Source organism: Gymnoscopelus braueri, assembly GCF_963280865.1.
Source record: "Gymnoscopelus braueri genome assembly, chromosome: 3".
In the NCBI taxonomy this organism is placed as follows: Eukaryota; Metazoa; Chordata; class Actinopteri; order Myctophiformes; family Myctophidae; genus Gymnoscopelus; species Gymnoscopelus braueri.
This window is the reverse complement of record NC_137612.1, coordinates 3,936,595-3,954,303: the sequence shown is the minus strand read 5'-3', so window position 1 is coordinate 3,954,303 and position 17,709 is coordinate 3,936,595. Positions and strand designations below refer to the sequence as shown.

The 17,709-nt window shown below is 41.2% G+C and overlaps 2 protein-coding genes across 2 annotated transcripts; both read right to left on the bottom strand.

Moving 5' to 3' along the window:
• Nucleotides 1-1,006: 1,006 nt before the first annotated feature.
• LOC308083118 (hydroxyacyl-thioester dehydratase type 2, mitochondrial-like) lies at nucleotides 1,007-2,498 on the bottom strand (the record flags this gene model as incomplete). The annotated part of the gene is made up of 1 exon (XM_080425268.1): nucleotides 1,007-2,498. The coding sequence occupies one exon, from the start codon at nucleotides 2,496-2,498 to the stop codon at nucleotides 1,974-1,976; it is 525 nt and encodes a 174-aa protein (XP_080281394.1). The 3' UTR covers nucleotides 1,007-1,973.
• Nucleotides 2,463-7,526, bottom strand: rpp14 (ribonuclease P/MRP 14 subunit). The gene is made up of 6 exons (XM_080425269.1): nucleotides 7,415-7,526; nucleotides 5,532-5,644; nucleotides 5,265-5,349; nucleotides 5,025-5,101; nucleotides 4,277-4,355; nucleotides 2,463-2,603 (listed from the first exon to the last, which is right to left on the bottom strand). The coding sequence occupies exons 1-6, from the start codon at nucleotides 7,421-7,423 to the stop codon at nucleotides 2,547-2,549; spliced, it is 420 nt and encodes a 139-aa protein (XP_080281395.1). The 5' UTR covers nucleotides 7,424-7,526; the 3' UTR covers nucleotides 2,463-2,546.
• Nucleotides 7,527-17,709: the final 10,183 nt, after the last annotated feature.

Below are 17,709 nucleotides of genomic sequence, written 5' to 3'. Positions count from 1 at the left end.
GAGCTCCACAGAAAAAAGGACCTCGTAGCTTCAGGAAGAGAGGAGCAGCTTCTGTTTTTCGACGTCACACCCAGCCAGGTGTTGCCAGGTTTTGAGAGAGAAACAAGCAACCAGGTCTATGAAAACAAGGCCAAAAGAAGCGAGCCCGGCCTTCGCCCTTTACATTTATACGTTGGCTATTTGGAGAAAAACAAAAACTTGAAAACAATTTGACATTTTAATAACACCAACCTTTAATTCCTTTTAACAGGACGTTCATGAAAGTCCTTGCGGGCTTATTTCCAATGAGGGCCTGTGAGCAATTAGGGGTTAAGAGTCTTGCTCAGGGACAAATTTCATTTCATCGACACATATGCTGGCCTGGCCTGGAATCGTACCTGGGGCAACCAGGGCCTCTGGCTCCCTAGGCGGGCTCACTAACCACTCAGCTATGGCCGCCCCACCCAACCTTGTATGGGGCCAGGTTCCCTGGTATAACATTTTCAGATGGGGGTCCGTAGACAAATACATTAATTTGGGGGTTCTTGACTTGAAAATGTTTGAGAAACACTGGTTAAAACAACATCTAGGAAACATGCCCACATAAGCAACTACACTAGAAACCGCAACCTTTACAGAAAAACAAGCCCGATGTCGCTTATAATAAGCGGACATGGCAACACAGGTCACACCGTCACGTTACCGAGAATTACACACAGACACTTCCGGCTGGTTATTTCCCAAATTAAAAGTCAGTGAAAACGCAGAGAGGAGAATTACAAATATATATATTGATATTAACGCAGTGGTTCTCAAACCTTTTCATGTCGTGGACCCCAAAATTGATATGTGTTTGACCGCGGACCCACCACCTGAAAAGGTTTTGTAACAGGGACCCCCAGAAGAGAAGATTGCGGAATATGAAGATAGAGAAGATTAAAAAAATATGACAAAATGTGCACACATATTGTCCACTGACCTATCAACACGACCACAGTTGTATCCTTTTGTATTTGTATTTATTTGTTTTAAACTCAACATACATGTTTTCAACTCCAGTCAAACGGGATCCGTGCAATACCTAATGACCTATTTCAACTACCAGTAAAACTAAAACAGAATGCTGAAATTATATTACATTTGCTGGTTGAGAATAATATCTTATGGCTGCAGCCGGATACTTCAAAAGATTTGTTTCTTTAAGCTTGCCGAAACTGAATTAGTCCTCAACAGATTTGTTTAATAGCCTATACTCAATGCGGCTCCACTTTGAGCATCGAACATTAGTTGACCCGGTCTAATAATATCTATTCAGTATGGAATATGAATTTCTGACCAATCACACAATTTTTGCATTGGTGTCATCTGTAGTGATGTTCTAGCCTGGCTCCAGCCCCTGAATCGCTAGCCACACCCATAACAAATATTTGAAAACTAAATGAAAATTCAGGCTGAGTGTCAGGCTAGTGATGTTCCACTTGTTAGAAAATCTTTGAGGTGCAGAACTCAATTTCCACAAGAAATATGCTGCAGCCTTTAGTCATTAAATTACACTTTCACAACTTCAACTGGAACATTCGTGCATATTTATGACTTTATCATTTACTAATATAAAGCCTTTGTACCTGGTAGTTTGGGATTCAGACTTCATACAGAGATAATCTATACTCCTCCACTCAACCGTGTGTCAAACATCAATACAGATGTCCATTCAGATTAAACAGGCACAGTGACTAATGTGATCCACAGCAGGTAGGTCATCAGTGCCTTGCTCAAAGACACTTTAACAGGACATAGTCTGCTGTGTGAATCAAACCACAACCCAATGGTTACAAGAGATGCATCTCTCCTCCTCTCAGTCACTCTTCCTCCTTCTGCTCTTCTCCTCCTTCTCCTCCTCAGAGGCCTCCTGCCTGCACCTCCGAGGCCTCCTGCCCATCTTCTCCTCCTCAACGTGTTACTTCATCTTTTGTCTGCTTCTTCCTCCCTCCCTCCTACGGTATCGAGACTACGATCTCTCCCTCCATCACCACCTTCTCCTGGACAGAGCATCTCACGGCCATGAAGGCCAGATTCATCTTCACCTTCCTCACCGTGGCCAGAGCCTGCACCTCCTCTCCCAGGTAGAGGGGAGCCGGGAAGCGGATTTCCTGTCGGAGGAGGACCGTTCCGGGTCCTGGGAGCCGGGTGCCGAGGACGGCACCCATCAAGCCGATCACCAGGACTCCATGGACCACCGGGGAGGCGAACGGAGAGGAGGTGGTGCTGAGGCAGGCCGGGTCCACGTGGATGGGGTTGGTGTCTCCCGTCAGCTCAGAGAACAGCTCCAGGTCACGGGAGGTGAACGTCCGTACGAGGGAGGCACTCTGGCCGACGTGGAGGAGGCGCAGGGAGAGGTGGAAGGGAGGAGCGGTGGTGAGAGGAGGATGTGGTCCGATTGGTGTCTGAGCAGCAGTCATGGTCCAAGAGTGAAAAGGTGGGCGTGACCTTGGAAGGATGCGTCTCCACAGGTAACTCATTTCCACTGTGTGTGTGTGTGTGTGTGTGTGTGTGTGTGTGTGTGTGTGTCAGTCGAGCTTCAGTTCCCTGCTATTGCCAGACAGAGCCAACAGGAAAGGAGACACCTGGAGAATCAAACACACACAAGCACATTTACCGTCACTTTACTGGTCACACAGCAGTGTCAAACATCAAAGGAGCAAAACTGACCTTAAAAGAGAGATTGAATGCCTTTTTACATTTTAAATCCATAGTTCAGGCTACTATATTGACATTAAGCTACTGTACTACTGACTATAGACAGAGACCAAGACAAGTCTTTTAGATTGCCAAAAGAAATGAACCCCTACTGTTTTTCTGTAATATACTTTTACTGCTCCTAGTATTGATCATTTCTTGTAAGTCTTTATATGCCTTGATGAATTTAATACATACTGTAGGACCACAATGGAAACAAGCCCTCAGGGCTTTTTGTGTTATTCTTTTAACATTATTGTATAACTATACAACTTACTGTACTTTTTGCAAACTGTTAATAAAGTATTCAATCAATCAATCCATGGTTCCGGACATCAATGGTGACTGACGTGCCATAGTGCTGTTCAGTGATGTATATGTCACAGGTAAATTGGCATTCCAGGTAAATTGGAAGTGGAGCGCTTGTTTTTAGGCGCGGGGCTGCGAGGCGAGGCTTTGATGCGAGGAAGACAACAAGAACATAGCAACCAGGAACTGCAAGCACCTGCCTCAGTGGCGCACTTCGATAATCATTGGACTCCCCATTCACTACCACTGGGAGTCTGGGTTTGACTCCCGCTTGGGACATTACTTTTTCAAACAACCGCGGACTACTTTTTTTCGCCGATAAAGTATAGTTTTGGACCATGACGGAGGCGGGCCGACTCAGCAGACCTTGAGGCCGAGGAGTCGCGCCCGAGCGCCTCCAGGCGCGAGTGCCCGCGACGACCGGCCGATGGTCTGCTAGTCGACTAAAGCGCCGTCCGAGTTATGTACCGATAGGCACAGAATCTTAAATGATGTTGTGGGGACTGCGTTTGCCCCAACTGCCACTCACTGCACTAACATAGCCCGCCAGCACCGCCAGCACCGCCCCCTCGCCCCCTTGTGCTTCAACTGCATGGAATATGGCTGTTCGCGGGTGTGTGTGCGTGTGCGCGCGCACGTATGCGCATGCGTGTGGTGTGTTCATGCTCGTTTGTACGCGTGTGCATGCGTGCGTGTGTGGTGTGGGGCTCATGTCTGGCTTGCATTGCCCTCTAGCGTTGATTCTACAGAATTGCCTGGGGGTGGCGGTGAAAACAAGCGCTTCTTTTCCAATTTACCTGGAATGCCAATTTACCTGTAACATATACATAAATACTATCATTAAGGGGTGTGAAACCCTAAGCCAATTTTGTAGTTTATTTTAAAAACTACTAAAAGGGTAAAAACATGGCAGACTGACCTTATAATACACCATGATGTAAGTAACTCAGCTGAACCTAACACAATAACGGTGCATTATTTAGGTGTGCTAGCACTGGCAACACTGCCGACTACTGTCAATGTGCTTGCATATTGGCACACCTAAATCTAACACCCCCCCCCATTATTAATGTTATTAGCTGCAGCTGCATTGCTTACTGTACATCATGGTGTACTATAAAAGGTATGTTTTTAACCTGTACAGGAAAACAAACTATAAGAACTATAATAAAACCACTTCATACCCCTTTAGTAATACTACATTTATATTATTTATAAAATATGTATTACTACTACTATTGTTATTATTGACCTGTAGCATTATGAAGGCACAGCGTTGGTTCTGATAGTATCCCAATAGAGTCAGAGAGCTCCACAACTTTGCCAGACCTCTGTAAGACAGACAGACAGACAGACAGACAGACAGACACACACACACACACTATTATTTTTACAATGTACTAGAGCTGCACAGTCTCAAATTTTGATTTAATGTTTCACAACTTATGTACAGTAATCATGAAACATGGCAATTAATTGAAACCCCTTGCCCTGGTCTCCTCACCATTACACAAGTATAACAAAGCCAAGTGTTAAGACTATGATAAAAAAAAAAAAAAATCCCACACCAAATAAATCATCATTATCAATAATCAGGATTATAATATTAAGCAAAAGAATAATCAGGATGATCATTAAAGCCATAATCATGCAGTCCTAACACACACACATAGAACAGACTGGCTGAATGTTTCTCTCTTCACAGCCCAGGAATGCGTGGGAAAGCGGAAGGTCTCAGGAAGATCTCAAGGTTATGCTTCTTATCTACACGAATAAGGACTGCTTGCAATTCACACGGGGGGCAGAGAAATGCATTGCTATCTGTTGAATGCACTTCTTTGTGCACATAGTACAAACTGTAAAAGCCTCAAAATCAACAAGTGCTGGTTTAATTTAACAAGATGGAAGATATAATTCCATGACAGTGTGTAGGACTGGGCAATGAATACACTGAATTCTTCAACATAACAGATTGATTTAAACAGGGATTCTGAGGTTACCTGCTGTAAACACGCAGAACGAAAGTCAGAGAGTCTTCATCATACGATAACAGGTCAAAGGGAAATGCGGCACCAACCTGAGAGAGAGAGAGAGAGACACACACACACACACACACACACACACACACGTTTAACTATGGTGGTGATAAATATCACTATTTTATGAAAACACTTTTATAATACAAGGCAGTGTGGGTACCTTTACCCAAAATACACCGGGAAGTGAGTTGGTCATCTTACCTCTCCATAAAGGTTTTTGAGGCCTGTAATAATGTGGAGCTTCAGAGCCACAGCACTCAGTCTGACATCTGGATTCCCCAACTCACTGAATGAATACACACATGCTATCAGAAACAAACTGAATTGATTGATGCCTTTGAAATTGGCTTAGAGTCATAAAAAGAAACTAACAAACAGTACATACACATGGTACAGAGACAACAGACCCACACACACTGACATACAGTTAAACTAACATAGTAACAACAGTACTATAATTATACTCACAGAGAAAACTTTATATAGTGATACCGTGATGCGTTTTTCAACACGACTCTTTGGAAAGCTGCAGATTCTTCCGTTCTGTCAGTGTGCTTCATTCTACTGGACCCCCCCACGTCCTTAAATGACAAACATGGAGTGATATGGAGAGATTTCTGGGGACCTGGCTGAGACACATATACAGCTCATACAAAATATGGTCATGAATTGATTGATTACTTTATTAAAGGGACTACACCATGAATTATAACTTTTTTTTGCATTTTTTGTGTGTTTTTGGTCTCCCCTACCTCTCTTCTATCCCCAAAAATACCCCAGTTTGAACACTCAGGCTTTCACAGCAAATCTGGGGTTTTCTGTAAATTGGTCTCAAAACAGGCCAAGCTGATTTGCACCCTGACGTGACGTCACGCCAGGGTACAATCCCTCCCGTTTTTCAGTTCCAACAAAAAAAATAAAAAATCTTATTTTTTTCTTATTTTTATTTTTTACTTTTTCCACACAGAACCAGGAGATAACATGCATACAAACTGGCTCAATAGCGCCCCGTGCCAAACAGGACAATGTGGTATTACAGGTGAAAGTGCTTTATAAGCCAGAGAGAAGTTAGTTGGAATGAGTATATCTGAGGCTTGATTTAGGCTCAAACCTTTTGAAAAACGTTTGAGGGACATAAACAATATGATATTTATTCATGGTGTAGATCCTTTAACAGTTTGCAGATTGTACAGGTTTACAAAGATTGTTAAAAAGGAGAACACAAAAAGCCCTGGGGGCTTGTTTACATGAATGGTCCAAATATGGATATTGGTTTTGATTGACTGATATTTGTATGATAATATATTGCATAATACAATTATACACCTGACCATAATTTGAGTGCAAATGTCTCTGTAAAGTGAATTTGTCTGTCTGTCTTGTCTGTCTGTCTGTCTGTCTGTCTGTCTGTCTGTCTGTCTGTCTGTCTGTCTGTCTGTCTGTCTGTCTGTGTGTGTGGGGGGGGGGGGGGGGGTGGAGGGGGGAGAGACATAGAAAATAATCAAATCAATAATAAATACCATGCTTGTAAGTAAAATCTAACCTAACCCTGTTAGCCAGTGTTATCCAGGCCCAGGTCCTTGTCCTGTCAGGTTCGGTTAGATCAGTCAATATATATTACGGGCTGGTTAATTAGCAGTGGTGGAAAGTAACTAAGTACATTTACTTAAGTACTGTACTTAAGTACAATTTTTAGGTATTTGTACTTTACTTGAGTATTTCCAATTTTCAGTACTTTTACTTCTACTCCACTACATCTCAGAGGCAAATATTGTACTTTTTACTCTACTACAATTATTTGAAAACTTTAGTTACTAGTTACTTTTCAGATATAAACTATGATATAATGAAACACACATTAACCACTTTAACCCTATTTTATACCTAGGCTATTTGAAAATAGCAGATCTACAAGCTCACAACGCGTCGCATCGCGACGCGTTGTGAGCTTGTAGATCGGCTATTTTCAAATATTTAGTACTTTTACTTTTGGTACTCGAAGTACATTTTGATGCCAATACTTTTGTACTTTTACTCAAGTAAATTTTGAATTCTAGACTTTTACTTGTAACAGAGTATTTTTATATTGCAGTATTGGTACTTTTACTTAAGTAAAGAATTTGAGTACTTTTTCCACCACTGTTAATTAGTTGTGTAATTTTCACTTTAATGTGGTTGAAATGCACCTAATCGGTCAGCCACTAGAAGTGGATGCTGCTGACACTAGGTTAGCTAATGGCTAAGACACAGCATTGCTGTGTGACAGTGTGCTAGCCAACGCGTTAGCATTGTTAGCTAATGGAGATACAGGCTCATGAATTAGACATGGTTAAGTTCAGTCTCATACTTACCACCCGCATGAATCTGTCTATGTTGTTGACAGGTAAACACAAGGCAATGACAACCTATGGCAGCAGAATGGTGAACTAGTTCTACAGTTCTAAGTTTGCACCAACGTGACACCCTTCAAACAGCGCACATGCGTAGTTCTTCATAAAGAAAGAACTGTTGGTTGTCATGCGAGCAAGTAGCCAATTGTAGCACACGACCGTTCGGGCTATGGGATCCAATAGCACACTTGTACAGGGGGTTTCATAATAATTTTTGAACTGGGGACCCCCCAAAATAATCATTTTTGAACTGGGGACCCCCCAAAATAATCATTTTTGAACTGGGGACCCCCCAAAATAATCATATTTGAGCTGGGGACCCCCCAAAATAATCATATTTGAACTGGGGACCCCCCAAAATAATCATATTTGAACTGGGGGCCCCCCAAAATAATCATATTTGAACTGGGGACCCCCCAAAATAATCATTTTTGAACTGGGGACCCCCCAAAATAATCATATTTGAGCTGGGGACCCCCCAAAATAATCATATTTGAACTGGGGACCCCCCAAAATAATCATATTTGAACTGGGGGCCCCCTACCCTGACAAGCACCTAGTGTAGAAGTTGAGGCATTACATTTAGTTTTTGTCTCGTCAGATAAATATTGTGAAATGAGCCGATCTACAAGCTCACAACGCCTTGTGAGCTTGTATCAGCTATTTTCAAATGTTTTGCCTTTTTCTTATGTTATTTGACAATTTGGCCAATGTTTGGCCCATTTTTATTGTATAGTTTGTTGATTACTTTTGATAAATGGTATTTTCTTTCCTTTCTTTCTTTTCTCTTTAGGTATTAAAAAGGCTTAAATTGTCACTTCACTGTCATCTGGGGACCCCCCTGGGGGTTCTGACCCACAGGTTGAGAACCACTGTTGTATTGTACCCTCAAACCTTACCTACCTGGCTTGTTGACAGATCAGTCTATAGGCAAGAAAAAGTCCTGTATTCAAAATTTTACTTGGGTAAAAGAAAAGTACAGAAGTAGCCTATTGGCATCAAAATGTACTTACTTGTTAAGTTCTAATGTAGATCGTTCCATTTCACAATCATATTAATGGTAGATATTGCCCTACACCAAATCTCTTTGTCGAAAATACCCAATCTGAGCTTGTAGATCCGCTATTTATGCCAAAATGCTTGCCCCAGAATAGGGATGCTAGAGTTCAAGTGATTAAGCAGGAATTAGGATCTACTCTGAATGGGACATGTGATTAGAATCCTATTTATGATCCTAAAAGCTCTAATTACTTGCATAAAGGTTGTGACTGGTCATTCAGTTGAATTAGCCTATTCATCTGTAAACCGAGCTCAGAGGACAAAATGACGCCAAGGCAGCCATGTTCTGAAGTTGTTAAAGTCACACCGATGCCTTTGCACAGTATGCCCCATTACATGACAGGATGATTATGTGAGTCAGATATGACTGTTACAGAAGATTGTGTAGGAATAGATAGAAAACATGATGATCTAGGAAGCACAATGACACTTCCACAGTGACCTGTAGACCTACTGTATGCTTTGGCCTGCAGAATGATAAAGAGCCCACGTTGTCAGAAACAACATCCTTAACCCATTAAGACCTGAGGCTGATTCTAAAAATGTCTTCTAAATCCTAACAGTTTTCTGAAAACCCTATGTTGCTATATATCGTTGCTGTCGGGCAGAAACCTCTTATCTCCATATTTTAACTTTAACCCTAACTTTTTTTTGTGAATTAATGCCGTACTTGATCATACCACAGCGTCACACAAAAGCATCAAAAGCAGCAGATCCACAAGCTTGACATATCGGCCTAGTCAGGCAGCACACACACACACACACACACACACACACACACACACACACACACACACACACACACACACACAGTGTACTGTATATATAATCTGTTGCCTTGTATGCCTTGAATTATTGAATATTTATCTTTACTGCATTGTGAACACATGACATATTATAATAACTCTTGAGAACTTGGTCACCAGCAATGACTCACAACATACACAAAGACAAATTCCCGTAATTTACACAAAAACAGAAGTGATAATGAATGAAATACAGGCAGTGTTTTTCTTTCCTTTCCTTTGGTATGTCGACTCATAGCAGAGGACTGGTTTCATAACCAGGACTGGTTTCAAAACTGCTTTTTTGTCTGTTATTGATAGCATATAGCGCCCAAGAAGGTGGTGAGAGTCAGAGCCCGTACACAACCCTGGATGAATGGAGACATCCTAAATGCCATCAAACAAAATGTACTCTGAGTTCAGGAAATGCAAAAATGTGCAACTACTTGAAAAATGCAGGAAACAACGAAATGTAGTAAACAAAATGGTCAAAACTGCCAAAAAGAATTTCTTATATGAAAACATTGAGGCAAACAAAAGCCACCCACAAAAGCTGTGGGAAGCGCTACCGAAATTAAGCTGCAACAACAAAATTCAAACCAAAACTACAAACATCTGCATTATTTCAAGTGGCGCGCTCATTACCGACAAGCAAGCGGTAGCAAACTGTTTTAACAGCTTTTTTACCACCATTGCAACCCAGTTGGTAAGCAAACTTCCTCAGCATTCAGGTCTGTACGGCTCTGACCACATCCATGCTCACTATGACAAACTAGGGGCTAAAAAAGACTCCTTCTCATTCAAACCAGTAAATGTTGATGATGTGCTTAAAAAAACTATTCGCCCTCCAGCCAAACAAGGCCACCGGCCTTACAAAATCCCCACCAGATTCCTCAGAGACGCAGCTACTGCTATTGCCCCCATAGTAGCCCAAATCACAAACCTATCCATCAGCCAGTGTCACGTCCCACAAGATTTCAAGTTGGCAAGAGTAATCCCTCTGCATAAAAAAGGAAGCAAATTAGAACCTGGCAACTATAGGCCTGTTTCCATCATTTGTTCCATCTCAAAGGTTGTAGAGCGATTAATTCAAGAACAAATCAACAGCTACCTCAGCGAGCATAAACTGTTGTTTGAATTCCAATCGGGCTTCAGAACCTCCCATTCCACTGACACATGCCTACTGTATTTGACCGACTACATCAAACGTGAGGTAGACGCGGGCAAATACTGCGGCATGGTCATGTTGGACCTCCAAAAAGCGTTCGACACTGTAAACCATTCAATTTTACTTGATAAGCTGAGGGCGATTGGTTTTGATAGCACATCACTAAACTGGATGAGATCTTACCTGGAGGGTAGAGAACAAGTGGTTTACATCAACGGAACCATGTCCTCATCCCTCCCGGTGAGCTGTGGGGTTCCTCAGGGCAGCATTCTAGGGCCGTTACTGTTCCTTCTATACATTAACGACATGAATGCTGCCTGTAACTGCAAATTGTTTCTGTTCGCTGATGACTCGGCACTCCTGATCTCGGGAGAGGACAAGTTGCAAGTTGAGGAAGCGCTCAGCTCCGAACTCACCAAAATCCGTACTTGGCTTACCGATAACAAACTGTCACTACACCTTGGGAAAACTGCATCCATTCTCTTTGGGACCAAACATTCCCTCAGACAGATGGATGTAAATGATTTCAAGGTCAAAGTCGATGACACAATTATCTCTAGCCACTTTTTGACTATGCTTGCACCTCTTGGTACTCCAACACCTCAGTGTCACTGAAGACTAAGCTTCAAACCTCCCTAAACAAACTGATTCGGCTACTCCTCGGACTGGGGCCCATGACCCACCTTTCTCCCACCCATTTTGCCAGCCTAGGCTGGCTCAGGGTGGAAGACAGGGTTAAACAACAAAAAATGGGACTGGTCTTCAAAATTGTAAATGCAAATTTGCCCGAAATGCTCCCTATTCCCGCATATCTGAGTAAATACCTCCAAAAAGTTAGCGACACCCACAGTCACAATACTAGAGGGAGCGTTAACAACAATATGGTACCACCCACCCATAAAACAAACATGGGCAAATTCTCCTTCTACAGCACTGCCACCCAGGATTGGAATACTCTAACCCCATCCCTCAAAAAATGCAGTTCGCTGGGCTCATTTAGAAGAGCCTTAAAAACTCACCTTTCAGGAGGCCAAAAGAGGAGGTAGTACCATTTTCCCGTTAGACAGACGACCCCCCCCCCCCTGTTCTTGTACATATAGTTTTTCCCCCCCACTTTTTTTGTTGTTGTTGTACATAGTTATCTTTTTCTGTATTATTTGTATTGATATTTGAACTGTGGTGCCACTATATATGTCTATGAATTGAATACCAAGGCCCTCATTGGAAACAAGTCCGCAAGGACTTTCATGAACGGACCTGTTAGACAAAGTATTTTAAATGTAATTGTGCTGTTTTACATTTTTTGCCTAATAAAATATTCAATCAATCAAAAGAGGAAAGTTTTGATCACAGGCTAGAAAAACTAGTAACTGAAGTTCTTTTCCCAGAGAGGCCCCCTGTGGTGTAGCTACTACTACCCAACATTTCATCAGACACAGAACTATAGCTTTGAGCATAAACATTCTCATATAGCTTTAAATGATGAATGAAGGCTTGACTCTGTATCACAACTGTCATGTAGCTACGACGGTTTCATAATTGTGATTGAATTTAAAATAATACCTAATTTCTTGAATATATTAAACATTTCAAACTAGCCTGTTTCTAAACTGTCTGTCTGTCTGTCTGTCTGTCTGTCTGTCTGTCTGTCTGTCTGTCACTTCTAGACCCTGCCAAACAATGCAGTGTGTAAGTCTTCCAGAAGAGGGAGCTCTTCTCTAATTGATCCAGAGAAGGAGCTTCAAAATACCACCACATTCTACCCGTGGTCACTGGGAGGTGCCCAGTCTTCCATAATTTTGTTTGCCAAAACCTTTGAATGTTCACATGTATTTCATCCCTTAATATAAAATGGATTATATTATTGCTAAATGCTGCTTGTTGGGCTTGTATCATGTACATATGTTGTTAGATTTCATAGTAACAGAGACCATACTCATCAGCCCAATCAGTAGAGAATTGTATACTTTTTATATTCTATACATTCCGCATGTTGTAAAAGTGTCATATTGTTCATTTTTCAGCCATTAACAATTGTATTATATTTCTCGTATAGATCATATCAAACCAGTGGTAGAAAGTAACTAAGTACATTTACTCAAGTATTGTACTTAAGTACAATTATTAGGTACTAAAGTTTGCTTTTTACTCCACTATCTAATTATTTGATAGCTTTTTACTTTGCAGATTTAGATTATTAATACAAATCATAGATACAAAATAACACTCAGCTTTCACTTTGGTGAGTATATTTTAATGCCAATACTTATGTAACTAATTTGTAAATAATTGCGAACGCAGCGGAAGGAGGCGCGCCGAAGGCGGAGGCGCGCCGAAGGCGCGCCTCCGCGCAAGTGGAGCTTACTATGAAACCGTGCTCGGGTTGTGTCTCTCTCTGTGTCTCTCTCTGTGTCTCTCTCTGTGTCTCTCTCTGTGTCTCTGTGTGCACTGCCTGTGTGCAGCTCCTCTGACATAAGTAAATGTCCAATTTAGACGTACCATACATCAAATGAAAGGTCTTTGAAAACTGAACACACCTGTCAAGGTTGCGTTTAAGCCCGCCCCTTCCCCCGGAAGCCACGCCCCGGAGAAGGCTCCTAAAAACTCCCCATTGAAACCCCATGTTAAATGAAAAGTGCCCGAATCGCTCCGAAACTTTTTCTACCCCCCCTAAGTGGGGGTCTACGAACAAATACTTCGGGCTCGGATTTTGGCTCCGCCCCCCGGAAGTGGGTGAAACAGGCACTTCAAACACTTTGTTGAATTGTTCAAAAACATTCAAAGTTTTTTTTTTGTGAATTTGTATTTTTCTAAGATGCTCCTTTTAACGCAGATTTTTTTTGTATTTTATTTTTATTTTTTCATTGGTTACTTTTTTTGTAACTTTTTTTTTTCATAATTTCTTTAATTTTTTTTGCGTTCGCTTCCCGCGTTCGCGCGTCTTACTTGTTTGTAACACACATTCCTTTTAACAGAGTATTTGTTTGTTGTAACATTGTTACTTTAACATCTGAGTACCTGCTTTTATAATGTTGTTGTTTTAGGTCAAACATGTAAACATGTTTGGTTTTTCATTCCAATAGAAAAAGTCTAAGTGCTGTGCTCAGCGCTCAGTCAGAATACAGCTGGCTCTTTTTAAACTGGTGGTCCACTCCCTTTATTTAATTATAGCTTGTCTTTCTTTACTGAGACAGATGATGGGAAAGCTACAGTAAGATGTGTCTTTACTGAGACAGATGATGGAAAAGCTAAGAGGGAGACAGTGTAAGACAGAGAGACAGTGGGACTGCTGAGGGGGAGACAGTGTAGAGGAGATGAACAGTAGGACAGCTCAGAGTGAGACAGACAGTGTAGGATAGACAGACAAGGAAAGATACGAGGGATACAGTGTAGGAGAGACAGACAATACAACCGAGAGGGAAACAGTGTGGGACTGACAGATAGTAGGAACGCTGAGTGGGAGACACTGTTGTGAAAGACAGACAGTAGGATAACTGAGAGACAGACAGTGTAGGAGAGACAGACAGCAGGACAACTGAAAGGGAGACAGTATAGGGCAGACAGACAGACAGACAGACAGACAGACAGACAGACAGACAGACAGACAGACAGACAGACAGACAGACAGACAGACAGACAGACAGACAGACAGACAGACAGACAGACAGACAGACAGACAGCATGGCAACTGAGAGGGAGATGGACAGTAAGACAGCTGAGAGGGAGACATTGTAGGAGAGACAGACAGAAGGATAACTGAGAGGGAGATAGTGTCAGAGAGACAGACAGTAGGATAATTGAGAGGGAGACAGTGTAGTAGGAGAAACAGACTACTGAGAGGGAGACAGTGTTGGAGAGACAGACAGTAGGACTGTGGAGAGGGAGACGGTTTAGACCAGCACTGCAGTGTATCTTTCTGTTAATGAAAGCAGAACAACCACCACTTCTCTCTTTTTCTGAGGGGAAAAAATGGAAAAAAAGGAATTCCAACATTCCAACATTCCACAGGACAACGTTCCCGGCTCCTTACGTCACCGTGGAATCAGGCTGACAGACGTTTCCTACACCATGACAGGAAAACAGAGATTAGGCTATTTTTAGAGATTTAATAGACCTAACGGTGATGGAATTTGTTTTCTTTGGTAGCTTTGAAGCTTTTGAAGCAAAGTGTGTGTGTGTGTGTGTGTGTGTGTGTGTGTGTGTGTGTGTGTGTGTGTGTGTGTGTGTGTGTGTGTGTGTGTGTGTGTGTGTGAAACATGTTTTGTACATGTGCCTCACACAGCACATTAGCATGCAGAGTTTCAGAATGAAGAATATTTAATCAGGTAATTTTTCTTACTGATTCTTTAACAGACTGATCCTATGGGAAGTCTGTTTGTTTTACTATGATAATCATTCATATGGATTAGATTACAAACACCAATTAAATAGGACTGAAGCTCATCATTTTTACAATGAACAATGGCTTAAAGCCTCACTATGTAACTTTTCTTTAATGAATAAAATGTAATTTTGCTCTGTATGGTAGAGTATGTTAAGACAATATCATTTATACACTTGGGGTGGTTGTATTTTGTCTTCCTGCTCTTCTATTGAGACATTTAGATCGTGTCAAAGGTCATGTCTCACCTAGGCAGGGGGCGCGTTCGGAAATAAGGCACTGAGCACACTGGCCAATACAAACAACACGTGAGTGTGCTCCCGGGGTCAGTTGCACCACCTCACACTAAGTTCAAACTTAGCCTAGTTATAGCTTAAAAAAGTTATAGCTTATAAAATATATATATATATATTTAAAGATTTGCAAAACAATTCACATAAACAAAAAATAGCAGATCTACAAGCTCATAGCGCGGCACTCGGTGCCGCGCTAAGAGCTTGTATATCTGCTATTTTTGAATAGCCAAAGAAATCTAAAAATGACACAGGTACTTTCCCGGCTAAATGGGTTAAATGGCTTTTTTAAAAGCCATTTAAGCTATAACTAGGCTAAGTTTGAACTTAGTGTGAGGTGGTGCAACTGACCTGGGTGCCCCCGTGCGCATTTCCGAACGCACCCTTGATCTGACGCGAATGTTGGTTCTGGGGATTTTACAAATGTCTTCTAAATCCTAAAGTACTTTTTTCCTAAAGTTTTCTTTTTTATTTATCTTTTTTTACTTATGTTGCTATTATCAAAGGTTTTCAAACTTGTCAAGGACCCCCAAAATAATATGTATTTGACCGCGGACCCCCTCCCATCTAAAAAATATTTTGTTCCAGGGTCCCCCAGAAGCAAAGATTTGAGTTAAAAATGTATATAAAAGATTTGCACAAATTTTCAGGATTTTTCGAAAAAATTGCAGATCTACAAGCTCATAGCGCGGCACTCGGTGCCGCGCTATGAGCTTGTATATCTGCTATTTTTGAATAGCCCAAAGAAATCTTCAAATGACACAGATGCGTTCCCTTCCCGGCCTTAAAGGGTTAACATAACTATACCCACTCACACATAAACTCACGCGCATCCCATATAAGAGAATGTTTCCACATTCCAAAGTTTTCTCCGCGTCCAATAATACGATGTGACATCATGTATTTAATTTAAATAAAACTTTATTACAACCTAAAGTGTTAACAAACCAAAACACATGAACGTTACTTTAACTCCACCAAGGAGGCTGACTGTGAGCAGGATATCTGGGGCCAGTTGCACCACCTCACACTAAGTTCAAACTTAGCCTAGTTATAGCATTGGTAGTAAAGTATCTGTGTCATTTTTAGATTTCTTTGGCTATTCAAAAATAGCAGATATACAAGCTCATAGCGCGGCACCGAGTGCCGCGCTATGAGCTTGTAGATCTGCTATTTTTTGTTTTTTTATGTGAAAATTTGTGCGAATCTTTAAATATATAAATTTTTTAAAAATATATATTTGCACTCATTTTCACGATTTTTCAAAAAATAGCAGATCTACAAGCTCATAGCGCAGCACTCGGTGCTGCACTCGGTGCCGCGCTATGAGCTTGTATATCTGCTATTTTTGAATTGCCAAAGAAATCTAAAATGACAGAGATGTGTCCCCGGATTGAATGTGTTTAAGCTATAACTAGGCTAAGTTTGAACTTAGTGTGAGGTGGTGCAACTGACCCCTGGCTTGCCCCAAAAACACACACAATTTCTGAAGCTGCAATCCATAACTTCTTTAGTACATAAAATGTTATTTGAACCAATCTGTATAGTGGTTGCTGGTGGTCTGTCTCCCTGCTCTTCCATTGAGAAATGTATATCCTTGTTTACCCGACCAAACTGTAATATCTCCTGTGCCCAGAAGTAGAAATCGTGGAGCTCGCTTTGGTAAAACATAATGTGTTAAGGATTGCAGCTTTAATTTACATAACAACACCACACCACAATAATTTTGAAAAAAGAAGATAATGGGTCGCATGCATCATTAAAGGGAAACTTTGCAGATTTTGAACCTATAGTATATCCCATTGCTCTGAACCGAAGAGATTATAATATAGCGTGGGGAAAAACAATTCTATACTCTAAAAATTGTCTCTCTGTCGTGCTTTTCTCCTCAAATTTTGACTCATCGGGCATACATTCCGGTTCACCCGATGATAACAATGGGATTTAGGTTCAAAATCTTGTTCTATTGGGCATATTTTCTAGTTTCCAAGAAACTACCATTTCTGAGCAACAGGTTTAAACCTACTGTGAGAGATTCAGATTCAGATAAATAACAGAATTTCAGATAATGTGCAAATGTACTTCACAAAAATACGCCTACAACAACAACAACAAAAACATTATACATTATAATCACACCCCAAACACTAGCTTGTCTTTTCACTACTCGGTCTCTCTGCCTGCCTGCCTACTATACGGAAAGTCAAAATCTCATGTTTCAAAATAAACACGAAAATCTATATTTTAGAGAAAATGTCTAGAGCCTGACCAATTTATTGGTCGCTATAGCCAATATTGCCTATGAATATATCGGTAATGGCGTATAGCCATATACTGTATGTTGTCCAGTATGCACCAATATGAAAACCATTTTTTTACAAAACGCAGTAAAGATGCTTAGGCTAATTATTAAATTCCCAGTGAAGTTTACGGTTTCAGTACACTCACTGATGTCATTTTTGACAATGACGTTTACTGTCAAACTGTAAAATATCTTGCCTCCATAACATATCTTTGTCACAAGTTTGAAAACCACATTTGAGGGATCATTGCAAAACTGTGTGATAATA

Coding starts and splice junctions, on each gene's coding strand:
- rpp14 (XM_080425269.1), bottom strand. Junction 5,102..5,264: donor TCAAAAACCTTTATGGAGAG/GTAAGATGACCA, acceptor TCTCTCTCTCAG/GTTGGTGCCGCATTTCCCTT. Junction 2,604..4,276: donor GTGCCTTCATAATGCTACAG/GTCAATAATAAC, acceptor TTGATTCTCCAG/GTGTCTCCTTTCCTGTTGGC.